General features: G+C 36.3%; 4 protein-coding genes across 5 annotated transcripts in view; all 4 read left to right on the top strand.

Annotated features, from left to right (window-relative positions):
- Nucleotides 1-1,492, top strand: part of LOC109851221 — a 5,611-nt gene extending 4,119 nt beyond the window's left edge. For both annotated transcript variants that reach the window (XM_020421257.1, XM_020421258.1), the window contains exons 8-10: nucleotides 1-367; nucleotides 456-620; nucleotides 1,035-1,492. The exon at nucleotides 1-367 is cut by the window's left edge and continues 73 nt beyond it. In XM_020421257.1, coding sequence (XP_020276846.1) covers nucleotides 1-367; nucleotides 456-620; nucleotides 1,035-1,236 — 734 coding nt within the window. In that variant the 3' untranslated portion in view covers nucleotides 1,237-1,492. The remainder of the gene's footprint in view (nucleotides 368-455; nucleotides 621-1,034) is intronic.
- LOC109821835 (uncharacterized protein At2g29880-like) lies at nucleotides 2,960-4,012 on the top strand. Its single transcript, XM_020387990.1, has 2 exons — nucleotides 2,960-3,322; nucleotides 3,443-4,012. Exons 1-2 carry the CDS (start codon nucleotides 2,960-2,962, stop codon nucleotides 4,010-4,012), a joined length of 933 nt encoding a protein of 310 aa, XP_020243579.1.
- On the top strand, nucleotides 7,304-8,578 carry LOC109821834. Its single transcript, XM_020387989.1, has one exon. It carries the CDS (start codon nucleotides 7,304-7,306, stop codon nucleotides 8,576-8,578), a length of 1,275 nt encoding a protein of 424 aa, XP_020243578.1.
- LOC109821833 (universal stress protein YxiE-like) overlaps nucleotides 13,100-16,241 on the top strand; it is a 5,600-nt gene continuing 2,458 nt past the window's right edge. Inside the window, exon 1 of the mRNA XM_020387988.1 lies at nucleotides 13,100-13,169. Within this exon, the coding sequence (XP_020243577.1) occupies nucleotides 13,100-13,169 (70 nt within the window). The remainder of the gene's footprint in view (nucleotides 13,170-16,241) is intronic.

Genomic DNA, 16,241 nt, shown 5'->3' with positions numbered 1-16,241 from the left:
TGGCTGCCGAAGCTGCTGAGTTCGATAAATCAGCTGAGCTTCGTCCTCCTGCTGTGAGACCCACAAAAATTCCCATACCTCCCCCATGGCACTCTATAGAATCTACTTGCAAGTTCCTCGGCGTACAATGTCCCTCAAGTTCATCGTTCGTGTCAGACTCAAAAAATCCTGATTCCACGTCATCAGAGCAATCTGATATCTCTTTCAATGGTTTTATACCGAGAGATTCTAGCAGTTTGAGCAAATATTTGGGAAGAGGTTTCTGTCTTGTAAGAGTTCTCCTTCGTGCGTTCAAGGAAGGTGCTTTTGAGGACGGAGCAATAGTTTGTGCACCTATCCTTATGGACTTGCGACGTTGGGAATCGAGGTATTGCATATGTTGGTAATTTGATTTTGTGTTCAGGTTATATTTCTATCTCAAAATTGAACTTTAGTGATCATGTTCGATATTGCAGATCAGGAGAAGATGACACACTTCAAATCCCCCAATCTCTCATAAAATCGTATTTTACGCAGCAGGATTTTGGGAAGTGGGAGCTACAACTTCCTGAGGATTGTTCAAACCTAGATTCATATCGGTGGCCTATAGGCTTCATCACAACTGGCTTTGTTCGGGGAAGGTATTTTCCTTGCCGACACCCTCTTAGGATTTTTTTTCTTTTTTCTTTTTATTGGAATAAATTAAGTAAAATCCCTGTGAAGTTTGTGAGATTCATAGAAAACCTTAAAATTTCAGAAGTGACTGCTTGACTTCTTCACCTTAGTTTCTATGAAATTTAAGTGGGCATGAAATCCGGGTCATGGAATGATTATTCTCTAGTGCCACATTAACTTCAATTATCTTTTGATGAAAATTGTTAATTACATTGAAAATGTTAAGGTTAACAAGCAAACTGAAAAAAGACGGATAAAGTATCACTTCTACAATTGATAACAGGATTTACTGTAATATATTATTATTTGTCGAGTACTTATTTGTAGAGTGCCCAAATCAAAATACCCCTACCGATGCAAATTTGCGTTAACATGAACAGTAAGAAGCCAACAGCGGTGGCGTTCTGTGAAGCGAAGTTGCTTGCTCAGTTGAGAGAGCAGCAATCAAGAGAATCGATGCAGGAGGTAGCAGCGAGGCCTGAAATTAAAGTGTGGGTCAGAAATCTGAGATCTGCTGCTTATCGCCGTGCTTTTGCCACTGTTATTCTTGACCAAGACGAAGAAGATGCCGAATTCATGTAAAGAAGCCCGACTAGCGTTCAGTAATCCATCCAGTAATTGTACTCTTTAAGTTTAGTGGTTATAAAAAACAGCTAACTTATTTTCCTTTTTTTTATCTCCTGCCCGTGGTACTCAGATTGTAAACTATGGAAACTGAAGAAAGAAATCAGATCCTGCAATTTTGCTATAATTATACGAAGTGCGAGTTCCGAGCAGAAGTTATTTCTTTTTCCGTGTCTTGTGTAACAAAGAAATCTATGGGTTAGTGTGATGTTCAGTTGGGTGTTTTTTTGAGCAGTAACATTTTAGAAAGGTCCAGCGGTTGCCAAAGGCTGTAAACACGCGCGAAATTGGTTTTAGGTTCAGCGTTGGGTTTATTAGGGGGGTTATTGGTTGGTGTAATTTGGGGGATAATGGAATAATTTTTGGAACATCACCTTTTGATGTTATTCATTGGGATAGTTGGAACTAGAGTGAATTCTTTGGTGTTATTGGTTTGTTGGTGTAATTGGGGAACAAAAACTCCATTACTCCTAAAATTATCCCAGCTATATAAGCTTGACTCAGCCTCCCAGTCCAAAATGACCCCCTTTCGCCTCCTCGAACAAAAGAGGGGATCGATTACTTCACTTCCGATCTCGAGCTCGAGCGAGATCACGATCACCGTCGTCGTTCTCGAGGGCGTTCACCCGTTCCTCCGTCATCGTTCTCGAGCCTGAGAGCCACCCGTCGCCGTTCCCGCCGTCGCCGTTCTCGAGCATCGGATCTGTCGTCGTCTCCTCCGCCGCCTCCTCCACAGGCACCAGGCAGCAAAAGAGAAAAATCAGTGATCAGGTAAGATTGCCTATAGTATTGTAATTATTATTTCTATTTCCGGTGTCATCAATCATCATATCCAAGTGAGACGGATGCACTTGTATAATTCTTCAATGTTTATCGTGTGAGCTCCTTTTTGGCACCTGTATAATTACTGGACTGTTGCTGAACTTTCGGTTCCTGCTACATTGTTACTGTTCATTCAATTTTGAGTATTAGGCATTCAAATCCTTCTGAATAAAAGGTTAATATCCTAGGCTCTTACAACTTCCAACTTTTTTTTGGAGGAAAGGATGAGGTCCATGTGATCCCGTCCATTTTTAGAAGATATGAACCAATGTAACACCCAAAGCCACCAAGAACTTTAGCAAATAGAACTACTCTCATAAACCTGCAAATTGTTCTATATTTTTCCATCTTATATTCTTACTCTGGTCCTGTGGTTATCCCCTGACGTAGGTGCAACCTAGATTTATAGCAGCAAAATGAAATACTAATGCCACAGATGATGGTGATAGATAACATATTCAAGGAGTTTTGTATGTTCATTTCAACCCTTGCATCTATTTGAGAGTAGGACCACAGTTTAAACTTATGAGAGAGGAGATTGGGTTAGGAGAAGTTAAACTAAATTGGACTAATATATTTTTGGTCCTTATATCCCGGGATTTTTCTGCATTTCCTTTGTATGTTGCATCCTTTATAATCAGATCATTATCAAAATCACAACAAGGCTAGTCACGTAAATTGCAGCAGAGCGCTACCTATTCTTGTAAGAAAAACCATGATCTGACATATATCAAACTGACATATGTCCAGGATAGAGACAAGCTATTATCTGACATATATCAAACTGCCTTGAATCATCATGTATCCATGCTAGGATTAACTGAAGTGGATCTGACATATATCAAATTTGCGTTGTAGGATGAATTTGGCTTCGGAAACTCAAAATGTGGAAGTGTACTCTCAAGATGGTGAGAGGGCCAAAAAGGCTAGGCGTGACTACGTAATATGGTCAGAACAAGAGAATAGAGAGCTACTAAGGTTTTTAGTGGAGGAGGTGAAGAATGACAACAAGATGGATAATGACAACTTCAAGAAATATACCATCACACAAAATGTGTTGCCATTCATGAATGCTAAATTTGGAAAAACTTTTAAATTTGATCATGTAAAGAATAAGATCAAAAGTTGGAAGAGGAAGATTGAACCAATTGAATTACTATTGAGGAACAATTCCAGGTTTGGTTGGGACCCAATATCTCAGAGAATTACTTGCTCCGCTGAGGTGTGGGAAAATTACAAACATGTTAGATTCTTAACTACCCAAAGTTTCTACATAATATATTGTATGTTTGCTAATTACAAAAAAAGAAAAAATTAATTTGTTATCTTTGTTTGTTGACAGGCTCATCCTAATACACCAATGCTTAAAGATAAGTTGTTTGAAAATTTAGAGGATATGCAGATGGTGGTGGGTAGCCACTCAGCTAGTGGGAGAGCTGCTGGAGGCTTAGGTTGTGAGGGGGTAGAGAGTGTGTCATTACATAATGCATTGGGTGAGAGTATATTGGATGATGACATTGGACTTGATGCTATGGGTGAAGCAGAACCTACCCAGCCACCAGTAGATCCTCCACCACCTCCCCCTAATTGCACTCCAGGCCCTACCACTCCCGTGGCTGAATCTATTCCATCGACCTCTAGCACGAGCAGAAATATTCGTAAAGCACCTTCCCGCACCACCGCCTCTGTATTGTCTCAACCCGCCGTGCAAGAAATGGCGAGTGGAATTACAATTATAAGTAAGGCTTTACAAGAGTTAGTCACAGAGGTGAGGTTGTTGCGAAGCCGCAACCAACCGTGGGTCGAGGGAGTGGCTTCAATTCCAGAATTTACCGATGAAGAACGATTGACTGTCCTTAGTCAAAATATTTCCCAAGACGTGAATGATATGTTTGTGAAGATGAATGATTAAATAATTATTGCAATTAAAAAGTTTATTAATATAGTATAATAGTTAAAATAAACATCAAAATATTTAAAGATTGATTAATAATAATAATAATATTATTATTATTATTATATTATTTTTAATATTTTATATTAAAATAATTTTAAAAATAATATTATTGTATATTATAACTATTATTTATTTAATCATTTGATATTATATCAAGTTAAACTTGAACTTAATTGAGCTATAAATATAATATTATAAAAAGATGTCATACCAATTGTCCCACTCAAATTGTCCCATTACCCTATTTTATCCCACTTTATCCCACTCAAATTATCTCATTGGGTAAAATTACCCCATTGGAATAATTTACCTCGATTTACCCCAAATTACACCAACGAATAACCCCCCTAAGATTCTTCTAGTGTTTTAGGTTTAAGAAGCAACAGCTATTCCTTTCGATACGGAACATCTCTCGCTGTAAAATAGTCAAAATTTTGATATGATTCATAGTCAAAATTTACATGATTTCTCTGCAACTGATAAAACTATTAATAATTAATTAATATCTTTTTTAATAATTGCAAGCATTTTATTAGGAAAACCATACCAATCAATATAATGCCTATAATGCAACATTTTAATAGAAAATTATGTGTGTAATTGAAGTCAAAACGCTTGGGGCTTTCTTGGATACCCAAATTTATTGGGTTGGGAGTGTTTGGCTGCTTATAAGTAAAAGATGAAAAGTACAAAAACTTAACTTGCTTTTAGTATTTCAGGTATTTATTTGCATGTAAATGGTTACGAAAGTAAAATATAAGAAAATTGTCACATAAAATTTAATGCAATTTTGATATCCCCTAAAAAAGTGGTGGAAGTCACATAAATGTGACAAAAATGGTAGCTAGTGACATAATATTTAATACATTGTGAAGAGACATGAGGAGAGTTGTTGTGACTATATCTGCTAATTAATTTTCTTTTGCCACATCATTTTTATATCACACTTTCAACAATAATTTTAATTTTTAAACAAACACTATATTTACTTCCATGCTGACAGAGATGTAAAAGTCATTTGCAAGAAAAGAGCAACTTATGCCTTTTCAATTCACTTTCAAATTACCAAACAACTCTTTAGAGTAGTGAAATCTGCCCTAAAGATATTAGGATTAAACCATACTTTACTAATATTTTAGATTTAAGAGGTGTATAGCTTTGTATAGATAAAACCCCATAGTTGAATATGATATTAGCTCGCTAAATAATAAATACTACCTTAACCCAAATCTATTTTACAATAAAAAGCCCACTTTGGATTTATTTGATTGATGTGAAATAGATTTACAACTGCAAATATCACAACAAATTTCTATTTTTAATGTTTTGTTTGCAACAAGATTTTTAGAGATGATAACTTGACTAACATTTGTAGTAAAAAATCGACGACATTTATTTCATCATTTTAACCGCAACAAATATTGCAATTTCATGAATTATAAAACAATTAAAGAATGACAGATCGTTGAATTAGTAGAGTTGTAACTCAAAATATAGATCTTTTCATATTTTTGGAGAAACAAATACTTGTTTGCAATGAAAATATATTTTTCACAACAATAAAATTCAAATCTATTGTACCAAAGCGTTGAATTTGAATTTTAAAATACATTTAGGGGGTGTTTGTTTCAAATCTTATAATTTTAGGAAATGAATTTCACCATAAAATTTAAAATCCATAAGTGTTTTGTTATGAGTTGAGATTTCTAAAATATTATTTGTTACATTAATATTTTGAGATTTAAAATACTATAATTTATAATATTTTATTTATTTCAAGCTCAAATTGTAGAACTACCACATGTCAACATTTTATAATATAATGAATATAATATCTTGGTGAGGTTAACTCCCACAAAAAACAAAATTAGAATTTGTCAAATACTAAGCACACACATTTATACGATTTGTCAAAATCCTCTCCAATTGAGAAAAATTTGGTAAATTTTAAAAATCGGATACTTTTTGCACTTTTGAGATTCAATATTCTAAAATTTTTATTAAAACAAACACCATATATATAATCCTAAAATACAAAAAAACTCACTTTTTGATCCCAAAACATGTAATCCATACCAAATGTCAAAATTTTTGATGAAACAAACACCCGCTTAGTAAAATAAAATATATACATTTAAATAATAGATTTTATGTTAATTTCCAACAATAAGGGGCTGTTTGGTTGTATGTTTTTACCATGTAAAATGATGTAAAGTGTAAAAACGTGGGTCCCAATGTCAGCTTTCATCACTTTCAATTGTTTGTTTGTAGTTATGAAAATAGTGTAAAGTGATTTCATATGCTGATGTGGCTTGTAAAGTGATTTCATAAAAAAAAAGACATGATTTTCGAAGAAAGTTGACATTGAAGTTAGGAAAAAATAATAAAAAATAATTCTAACGAATATGATCATTTGAGTAGGGACCACTTTTTATACTTTCCAAACAAACAATTAAAGTTACATCTTTAAACCAAACAAGCAATTTATGATTCCAATGGAATCAAAAACAAACAAAGAAAAGTATAAAAGTGAAATTGATGAGGTGGACAACAACTTTCCAAGTTGTGTCATAAATACATAACTTTACCAACAACAACCAAACAGCCACTAAATGCTGCATGCAATATGACTGCAACTTCAATTACATTGAACCAAACACCCGAAAATGAATTCTTTTTCTTTCTTGTTTGTCCCCCGCTTTTTGTTAGTTAGCACACCTTAATTCACTAGTATGTAACTAACTCCCCAATCACACGTAGACCCTGTACTAAAATATATTTTACGCTTAGCCCCCTCTAAAATTTAATAAAACAATCCCACTCCTTTCGCTTCTTAGAGCAACTCCAACAATGATCCTAGTTTTTCCCTATATTTGAGGAGCAAATATCCCATCATAAGAAATAGGGAGCCAAATAAGGAGCAAGTGCTCCAACAATGCTCCCCAAAAGGCTCCCTAAATAGTTTTGGACATTTTTTATTTACCTCCTTTTGTAATAAATAATTATAACGGCTATATTATAACGGCTATATTCCAATAACTAAATTGTAACGGCTATATTTCAACGGCTATATCATAACGGCTATATTATAACGACTATATTCCAACAACTAAATTGTAACGGCTATATTTCAACGGTTATATCATAACGGCTAATATGACCTCTATAAATAATATCATATGCACTCTCATTTTTCACTCAACTCAAATTGTGTTCATTGTTAGCATCATTTTTCTAATATCATCTATGTCTCATAGCAACGAAATAGCTGCGCTCCTCATGGAAGAAGAAGCTGACGAGGAATACGTAATGTTCTTAGGAATGACCGTCGTTGAAGAGGAGCGGGTGACTAACGAGAGGAATGCATCGCGCCGTCTTGGTTCCGTTCGAGGCCATGTTGTCATTCAACGCGATAGAGTTCAAGGTCATAATAGACTTTATCGTGACTATTTCGCCGAGGAGCCCATTTATGGTCCACGACTATTTCGAAGGTGGTTTCGAATGCATCGTCCACTTTTCCTCCGAATTGCATCCGCGGTGGAAGATTTTGATCCTTACTTTGTCCAAAGAAGGAATGCTGCAGGTAATCTTGGTTTATCATCCCTTCAAAAAATAACAGCCGCAATGCGGATGCTTGCATATGGAGTATCTGCAGATTTTGTGGATGATTACGTGCGGATTGGTGAAAGCACGACTATTGAAAGTGTTAAAAGGTTTGTCAAGGTCGTTGTTGAAATTTTCGCCGATGAGTATTTGAGGTCACCAAACAATGACGATATCAGAAGATTGCTAGAGATTGGTGAACAACGCGGATTTCCTGGAATGTTAGGGAGCATAGACTGTATGCATTGGAGATGGAAGAATTGTCCGGCTGCGTGGCATGGGATGTATGCTGGTCACTTCCATGAGCCAACAATTATTTTGGAAGCCGTTGCGTCATACGATCTTTGGATATGGCATGCATTTTTTGGGTTACCAGGATCTCATAATGATATTAACGTCTTTGAAAGGTCAAATCTCTTTACCGAACTTACTGAAGGTCGTGCCCCTCCAGTTAAATACTCTATTAATTCTCATGAGTATACGATGAGATATTACCTTGCTGATGGTATATACCCACAATGGTCAACATTTGTAAAAACAATTTCTGCTCCACAAGGAAATAAGAGGAAAATTTTTGCACAAGCTCAAGAATCAGCAAGAAAGGATGTAGAGCGAGCATTTGGGGTCCTCCAAGCACGCTTTGCAATTGTACGTGGACCAGCGCGATTTTGGGATCAAGAAGTACTAAAAGATATTATGAAAGCATGTATCATAATGCATAATATGATCACTGAAGACGAGCGAGATATTAATCAATGCGATTTTAACTATGATGCAATCGATGAAAGTCCAACTATATCATTGTCTCGTGAGCGCACACCACAATTTATTGAATTTATTCAAGCCCACCATCGCATTAGAGACAGACAAACACATTCTCAAATGCAGGCAGATCTTATTGAGCATTTGTGGCAATGACATGGTGGAGACTAGGAAGCATTGTGTGTTGTGTTAGTTCTATTGTCTGTTGTGTTAGTTCTATTATTTCTCTTGTTAGTTCTATTGTATGTTGTGTTAGTTCTGTTATTTTTCTATGTTAGTTCTATTGTCTGTCTTGTTAGTTCTATTGTCTGTTGTGTTAGTTCTATTATTTATCTTGTTAGTTCTATTGTCTGTTGTGTTAGTTCTATTGTCTGTTGTGTTAGTTCTATTGTCTGTCTTGTTAGTTCTATTATCTGTTGTGTTAGTTCTATTGTCTGTTTTGTTAGTTCTATTGTCTGTTGTGTTAGTTCTGTTTAATGTCATGTTAGTTCTAATGTGCAGAGTGTTAGTTCTATTATCTGTTGTGTTAGTTCTGTTATTGATAGTGTTAGTTCTATTGTCTGTTGTGTTAGTTCTAAATTGATAGTGTTAGTCCTAGTGTCTGGCGTGGTAGTTCTGTCCACCTCAGTTTTAGATCTAATGTGGGGGCTTGTCACATGAAGTTCCCACTTTTGGGGCCTGGACACAATTTTCCCATTTTTTTAATTCAATCACACATAATAACATAAGCTTAATTACTGAAAATGATACATAACAACATAAAAACACACATAGTGAAAATAGCACAACTTACAACATAATACTTATTAAACAATGACAACTAATTAAAACTACCATCAATTCCTTTAGCAATGATTCGCATCTTGAGTTGTTTGTAATATTCTGCTTGCATTGGATCCATGTTACTAGTATCAATTGACATGATTCTTTCATCTTCTCTTTGTTGTTCCAATCGAAGTTTTTCTTTCTTAATAAGAATCTTCTCTTGTTCTTGAGCATATATTCTGTCAAGTTGTTCTTGTCTCTTCTGATTGTTCACATCAAGCTTTTCAACGAACTCTTCAAATTTCTATGCCATAGGCATACTTGTATCAAACTCACGTTTTCCCTTTCCCTTTCTTAACAGTTCCTTTGTAGCTTTTCTTCCTATTGGTCTTTCCAATCCTTCGAAAAAGGTATTACGAGCAATATCATCTTCTCCCAAATTTATTGTATCTGGACTTGAAGGAATGGAACTTGCAGGACTAGAACTTGCATGACCAGATTTGTATGGAGTTTTAGATTTTTTTTAGAACTATCAATTCTCCACTTTGGTGCATCTTTTAATTCTCTCCAGCAATGAAGAAATTGAAATGGATGCTTTTGGATGCTCGTGTACAATTCCACTGCTTGACATACCTATTTAAAAATTAAGCCTACTTAAAAATTATTATACGTAAATACGATATTAAAATTTTTGAATGAAATTAATACCTTATCGCTCTCACTAATACCACTTTGTTGCCTTGCTGAAATTTGAGCATAGTAGCTACAAATTTTTTTTACAAAATGTTGAATTAACGACCAACGCTTCATTAAAGAACTTGCCGTCCGTTGAGATTCACAATTCTTGAATTGATGGAAGTAACCATGCACCCTTTGCCAATATCTTTCATTTTTTGATTACCGCTCCGGCGGTCACAGCTCTCAACGATCCAATGGGGCACTTGTCCCATCCAATCGCCCTAACATCAGCCTTCACCTCTTCGAGCGTCAGCGGAGCGCAGGGGAACGCCGCCGCCGGATCTCCGACCGTGGATCGCCTCACGCTCATCAGATCCAGCGCCAGCAAGCAATTCACTCCTTCTGGCTGAAGAAAGCGAAAAAGGTGAGATTTTTAGGGAGGAAGGTGAGGGATCTAGCTAGTTCTAGGGTTTTGGGTGTGCTGAGCTGATTACCTTCGTCCTAGCCTTGCAGAATCCGTGTATTGAGATGACCTGAAATGGAAATTTTAGGGGGAAAAGGAGGTTTTTTTTGTAAAAAAACTCAAAATTAGGGTTTTGAGAGATGGGGGAGACCTCGTTCACGTGATGGAGGGGGAGCTTTTGCTTGTTGGGTTCGGCGATGGCGGTGGCGTAGTCTTCGATGGTAAGCTTCTTCATCGCCTTCTTTATTGACCTTTTATTTTGGAGCTTTGCTACAGGGAATCAAAATATGGGACTAATAGGGGGGCAAGTGAGATGTCCCCCTCCTATTGGATAATGAGTTGATCATCATTAATGATGACCAACTCATTATCCAGTAGGAGAGGGACACCTCACTTGTCCCCCCTATTAGTCCCATATTTTGGGTCCTTAAAGAATTTTTCTTTATTTTGTTTGCAAAATTTTTGTGTTTCTTTCTTTTCCCCCAAATTTTGGGAGTTGTGAAATTTATGGGGGAATGGGAAGAAAAGGGCGGGAAAGTCGATTTTGGGTGTGAAAATGGCGGGAACGGGCTTATTTATGAGGCAAATTAACAGGGGATTAATTTCTCTAATTTTGTTGTTGAGCCATAACACTCAAGATTACAACATTTTTTTTAACAATCATGTATGAGGAATATTGTCTTCATTTTTTCCTCTATCACCACTAATAAAGAAAATATGTTCGCTTTTATAAACAGTTCTAGTGTTTTAGATGTTGGGTAAAAAAATATCACTTAATTGTGAAGTACTGTTACCTAATTGCTGATAGACCCTCTATAATTAATTCTCTTACTTGCTCATTGTTGATGACAAAGTTCACTCTCAAGCGATCTATCTGTATCAATAGAATTTCAGAGAGGCTATATGCAATTAGGCTATAGCTAATGGCTGAAAAAATGCAAAATGAAATAAAATAAATAAAATAAAAAATCAAGATCTGCGAACTAGGTGGTTAGTTAGATCAGTATCTCCAACAGCTTCTTCATTTTTTATTTTTGAAGAATATAGTTAGGTTTTTGGTCCAACAGATTCCCCATCTCATTCCCCAAAATAGGGATGGAGGCCAACAGATTCCCCATCTCATTCCCCAAAATAGGGATGGAGGAGAAAAAATGGGGAAGCTTCTCCAAATCTGCAGCATTCTCCAAATCCCCAAAATAGGGATGGAGGAGAAAAAATGGGGAAGCTTCTCCAAATCTGCAGCATTCTCCAAATTTTTGGAGAAAAAAAACGATTCTTCAAAATGGGGAAGCTGTTGGAGTTGGTGTAAAAATAATTTGGAGAATATGATTTTTGTTTTCCCATTTTGGAGAAAATTTTAAAGAAGCTGTTGGTGATGCTCTTAGTATTTGATACTAATTATCTGTCTTCATCAGGTGACCACCAATCTTGTTTTTAAAAAAAAATTGTTTGGTTCGTAATAATGTTCTATTTACATTGGATTAGAATAGAAAAACATCTTATAGTACTAAAAAGTCAACAAAGGTAAAAAGTTTCCAAGAAAAATTGTTTTAGCCGCCTCATTTAACTCGGTTTTCAATTTAGAATCCCAACTATTATTATTTTTTTCTCTCCATCAGAATATTCGCATGTGTCAAATAAGAAAAAACATAAAGACGATTAAGTGAAGAAAATGTTTCTAGAATGAGCTAAAGTAGTAAACAAGGAGTGAAGGGGAAGCAAATAATTTTCCAAAAGTATTTACTTATTAATATGGATAGAATCTTTATATAACAATTTTAGCAAAACAGGTTATGTATCTGGATGTGTTAGATAATTTATAATGATTATTATTGATTAGGAAAAATTGCTTCAAGGCCCCAAAAATGAAAATACAATGTGGCACAGCCCCCTGTATTATTTTTCATGTGTATTAGCCCCAAAAATGAGAACTCTGTGTGATTCAGCCCCAATTACAATTCCCAAGGGAATATATCCCCAAATTACCCCTCTCCTTCTCCAGATCTCTTCTTCTCTTCCAACAAACCCATCTCCTCTTCCACCCTCTCTCTCCAACCTCGCTGGGAACCTCCAACACCGCCGCCACCTCCTCCACCTCCGCCTCCCCTCGACCTCTACGACTTCATTCTCAGTCGTAGACCCCGCCGCCACCATCGCGCCGCCTCTTCTTCTTCCGCTGGAATCGCTAGATCTGGAGGAATCTAGGGATAGGGTGGGGTCGCTGGAATCGCTGGGATTGGCCGAGTTTGGTGGTGGTAGGATCGGTGATGGGGTGGTCGGAGGTGGTGGAGGGGGGGGGAATAAGGCCCCTTGTTGTTTTTTGAAAAGCTGAAGTCTTTTGGGTTCAAATTTATCATATCTGCATGTGTGCATCCTTTTGAGTTGCTTTCTATCCTTTTTTCCTCTCATTTTGTGTTGATTTTTTATGGACGTTTTAGCAAGTTGTGAGCTATAAGTGAAAAAAAACATGTAGAAAACAGATATTGGAGCTGGTTTGCTCTCTTTGGTGATGTTTTTTTCGATGGGTTATAACAATTTGTGAGCTTATAGTGTACAAATAAAAGAAGAGCAGAGATTGGGTCTGATCCCCCCCCCCCCCTTTGGGGTTTTTTGGTTTTAGCAATTTGTGAGCTTTAGTGGGTAAACAAAGAAAATAGAGATTTTGGTTTCTTTCTTTGAGAATTATGAGGAGATTGTACGTGATACTGGGTTTAGCTATTTCATGGATCTGATGATGAGCTCAGTTATGAGGAGTTTGTGTTGCTTGCGAGATGACGAGGTCTCAGAAGGTGGAGGAGAAGAAGGCTAGGGTGGAGGAGAGCTTGATTGTGGAGAATGTAGGTTTGGTTTTATGCCATTGCTTTATGATTTGAACGGAAGTATTTAAGAATAAAGTGAATTTATGTTAGTTCAATTTTTATAGTGGTGTATCATGTTAGTTCAATTTTTACAGTGTTAGTAATGTAAACTATAAAAAAATTAACTGTTAACGTTTATTTGTTCCATGTTAAGTATAGTGGAGTAAATGTTAAACCTAATATATGTAAACTATAGTTGACTGACTGTTAACATTTACCTAATCCCTAAATATAATTGAGAATCATAGTGTACCAAAAGATGAGATTGGGATATTACCACCAAATCTGTTGATTGTTTCACAAACGATTTTGTTGCTTCTTTACAGTAAAGTGGCCAACTACATCATGGCGAACAATTGGGAATAGAGTGAATGCTGTTATACAAAATTAAGACATTAAGGAAGAGCGATCTTTAACATATGAACATGGTTCAAATTCATATAGTTAATATTTTAACCATAATATTTATCATGTTAACTGTTGTAGTTAGCATGTTAACTCTTGTGTTTAACATGTTAACTGTTATGGCTAACATGTTAACTCTTGTGGATAACATGTTAACTCTTGTGGATAACATGTTAACTCTTGTGGCTATATGTTAACTCTTGTGGATAACATGTTGACTTTTGTGGATAACATGTTGACTCTTGTGGATAACATGTTAACTCTTGTGGCTATATGTTAACTCTTGTGGATAACATGTTAATTTTTGTGGATAACATGTTAACTTTTGTGGCTAACATGTTCATTGTTGTGACTAACGATTATTTTAACATGTTAACTATTGTGGTTAACATGTTAACTATAAGAGCTTAGATGTTAACTAATTATATGAGGATTGATCTTACGCATAAATATATAGATACAATCCCATACTGCTTGTTTAAGGCAACGTTCTCCTGCAACTGCAACCATTGCCGTAATCTATCTAAGATGACCTCTATTACTTTGTCATCGAGTCTTCCCCCGCGGAGCAAATATAGTAGTTTCGGGTATGTAATTGTGCTGTTATCACTAAGATGACATAGCAAGCAATAAGTTACGGAGGGTTAAAATCTAAAACATGAAAGCTAACATCTAAACAGCAAACATAATAAGCAACTAACAGAGATTCACAGTTAACATTAAAGAGAGTTAACATTAAATTACTAAACATGTTAACTCTTGTAGATAACATGTTAAAATCATCGAGCTCAATCCATGGCTAACATGTTAACTCTTGTAGATAACATGTTAACTCTTGTGGATAACATGTTAATTCTTGTGGATAACATGTTAACTCTTGTGGCTAATTTGTTAACTCTTGTGGATAACATGTTAACTCTTGTGGCAAACATGTTAACTCTTGTGGATAACATGTTAACTCTTGTGAAGAAGAAGAATTAGCACATATTCACACTTATGTTAAGTGATCCAGGTGGTTTTAACAACAATCACACCTATGTTAAGTGATCCAGGTGGTTTTAACAACAGCGTGGCTGAGAAACAAGTTTTAACAACAACGTGTTAGATGCTACGTATTATAGTTATCAATTTACGTATTATAGTTCTATTTTAATGTGTTAACGGATTATGTTAACATGCTATGTATTATAGTTAACATGTTAAATGAGAACTATATTAACGTGTCTATGACCCGAAATAACAGTTACGAATAATGGATTACAAATAACAGTTAACGGATAATGAATTATAGTTAACAGTTTACTGAATATAATTATCAATTTACCAATTAAATTTAACATGCTACGTATTATAGTTAACAAGCGAACTGTAAAAGTTAACATGTTACCAGTGTAACTTAACAAACGAACAAAGAAAGTTAACATGTTTCTGATGATATTTACCAAATAAATTACAAAATGGAACATGTTATCCTGATCTCATGCAAAAAGGAACATGTTACTCAATACAGACTAAAATACTAATATCTATGTATCATCACACTCACACGACACTACTAGAATAAACTTTTCTTTTGGAAAAAAAAAAGTTAAAAAGTAACACATAATTATGAGTAATAATTTCAGTCTATTGTATAATTGGCGGTGCATCAGATACATTTGCAGCGCAATGACTTCAAATCAGAGAACTAGAGGAGCGGTGATCTGATCTTCCATAGTCAACGAGACGTTGGCCCTCCAAAAAGTCAATCTATGAGTGGTTGTCTGCTTCTTGATCAGCTAAACTCAACATCGTCTCGTCCATGCCTTCATGACAGAGGAAGAATCACGTCTCTAGACCTTCCGCCACCGACCCCTCCGTCCCCGAATCCTAAACCCCCAAACTAATCTGTCAATCACCCAAAACAAAGCAAAAAAACACAAATTAGAACTCCTAAGATCTCCACCAACCTCATCAAAAACAACCCCACACTCGGCCGCGATCCCCTTAACCAACTCCGACGCCGACGGATAGGCCGCCAGAATCAGATCCCGACCCGCCCAAGGATTTGACAACGGGGAGAGAGTGGAGGGGAGGGGCTGACGTGGCGATGGAGGCGACGGAGATCTGCTCTATCTCGGGGGGGATGGGGCGACGGGGGAGAGAACGGAGCCCTCAAAACTCAAGAGGGGGTAGACAGAGAAGGAGAAGAAGAAGAGGAAGAAGGGTAGCGATGGTGACGGCGGGGGCTACGACTGAGGATGGAGTCGACGAGGTCGAGGGGAGGCGGAGGTGGCGGCGGTGTTGGAGGTATCCAGCGAGGTTGGAGAGAGGGTGGAAGAGGAGATGAGAGGAGAAGGAGAAGATCTAAAGAAGAAGAAGAAGAAGAAGAAGAGGGTAGTTTGGGGTTTTTTGGGAATTAATTCTCTTGGAAATTGTAAAAATGGCGGAATCACATTAACTTTTCCTTTTTGAGGCTAATACACATGAAAAATAATACAGGGGGCTGGGCCACATTGTATTTTCATTTTTGGGGCCTTGAATCAATTTTTCCTATTGATTACGATCTAACTCAATTTTATTTTTTTTAAAGCCTCAATAATTGAGAGGGGTTTATCAGTAATTTACTTAACATTTTTTTTATTTAAAAAAAGCAAAAAGAAAAAAGGTT

This window comes from Asparagus officinalis, chromosome 8 (genome assembly GCF_001876935.1).
Source record: "Asparagus officinalis chromosome 8, Aspof.V1, whole genome shotgun sequence".
NCBI classification, from domain to species: Eukaryota; Viridiplantae; Streptophyta; class Magnoliopsida; order Asparagales; family Asparagaceae; genus Asparagus; species Asparagus officinalis.
Note: the sequence above shows the minus strand (reverse complement) of the source record. Positions and strands in the feature narration are given on the sequence as shown.

What these genes read in the sequence shown, in the direction of transcription:
- LOC109821835 (XM_020387990.1), top strand. Translation starts at nt 2,960, where the DNA reads ATGAATTTGGCTTCGGAAACTCAAAATGTGGAAGTGTACTCTCAAGAT. An exon ending in GAATTACTTGCTCCGCTGAG is followed by an intron (nt 3,323 to 3,442) that starts GTGTGGGAAAAT and finishes GTTTGTTGACAG; the next exon opens with GCTCATCCTAATACACCAAT.
- LOC109821834 (XM_020387989.1), top strand. Translation starts at nt 7,304, where the DNA reads ATGTCTCATAGCAACGAAATAGCTGCGCTCCTCATGGAAGAAGAAGCT.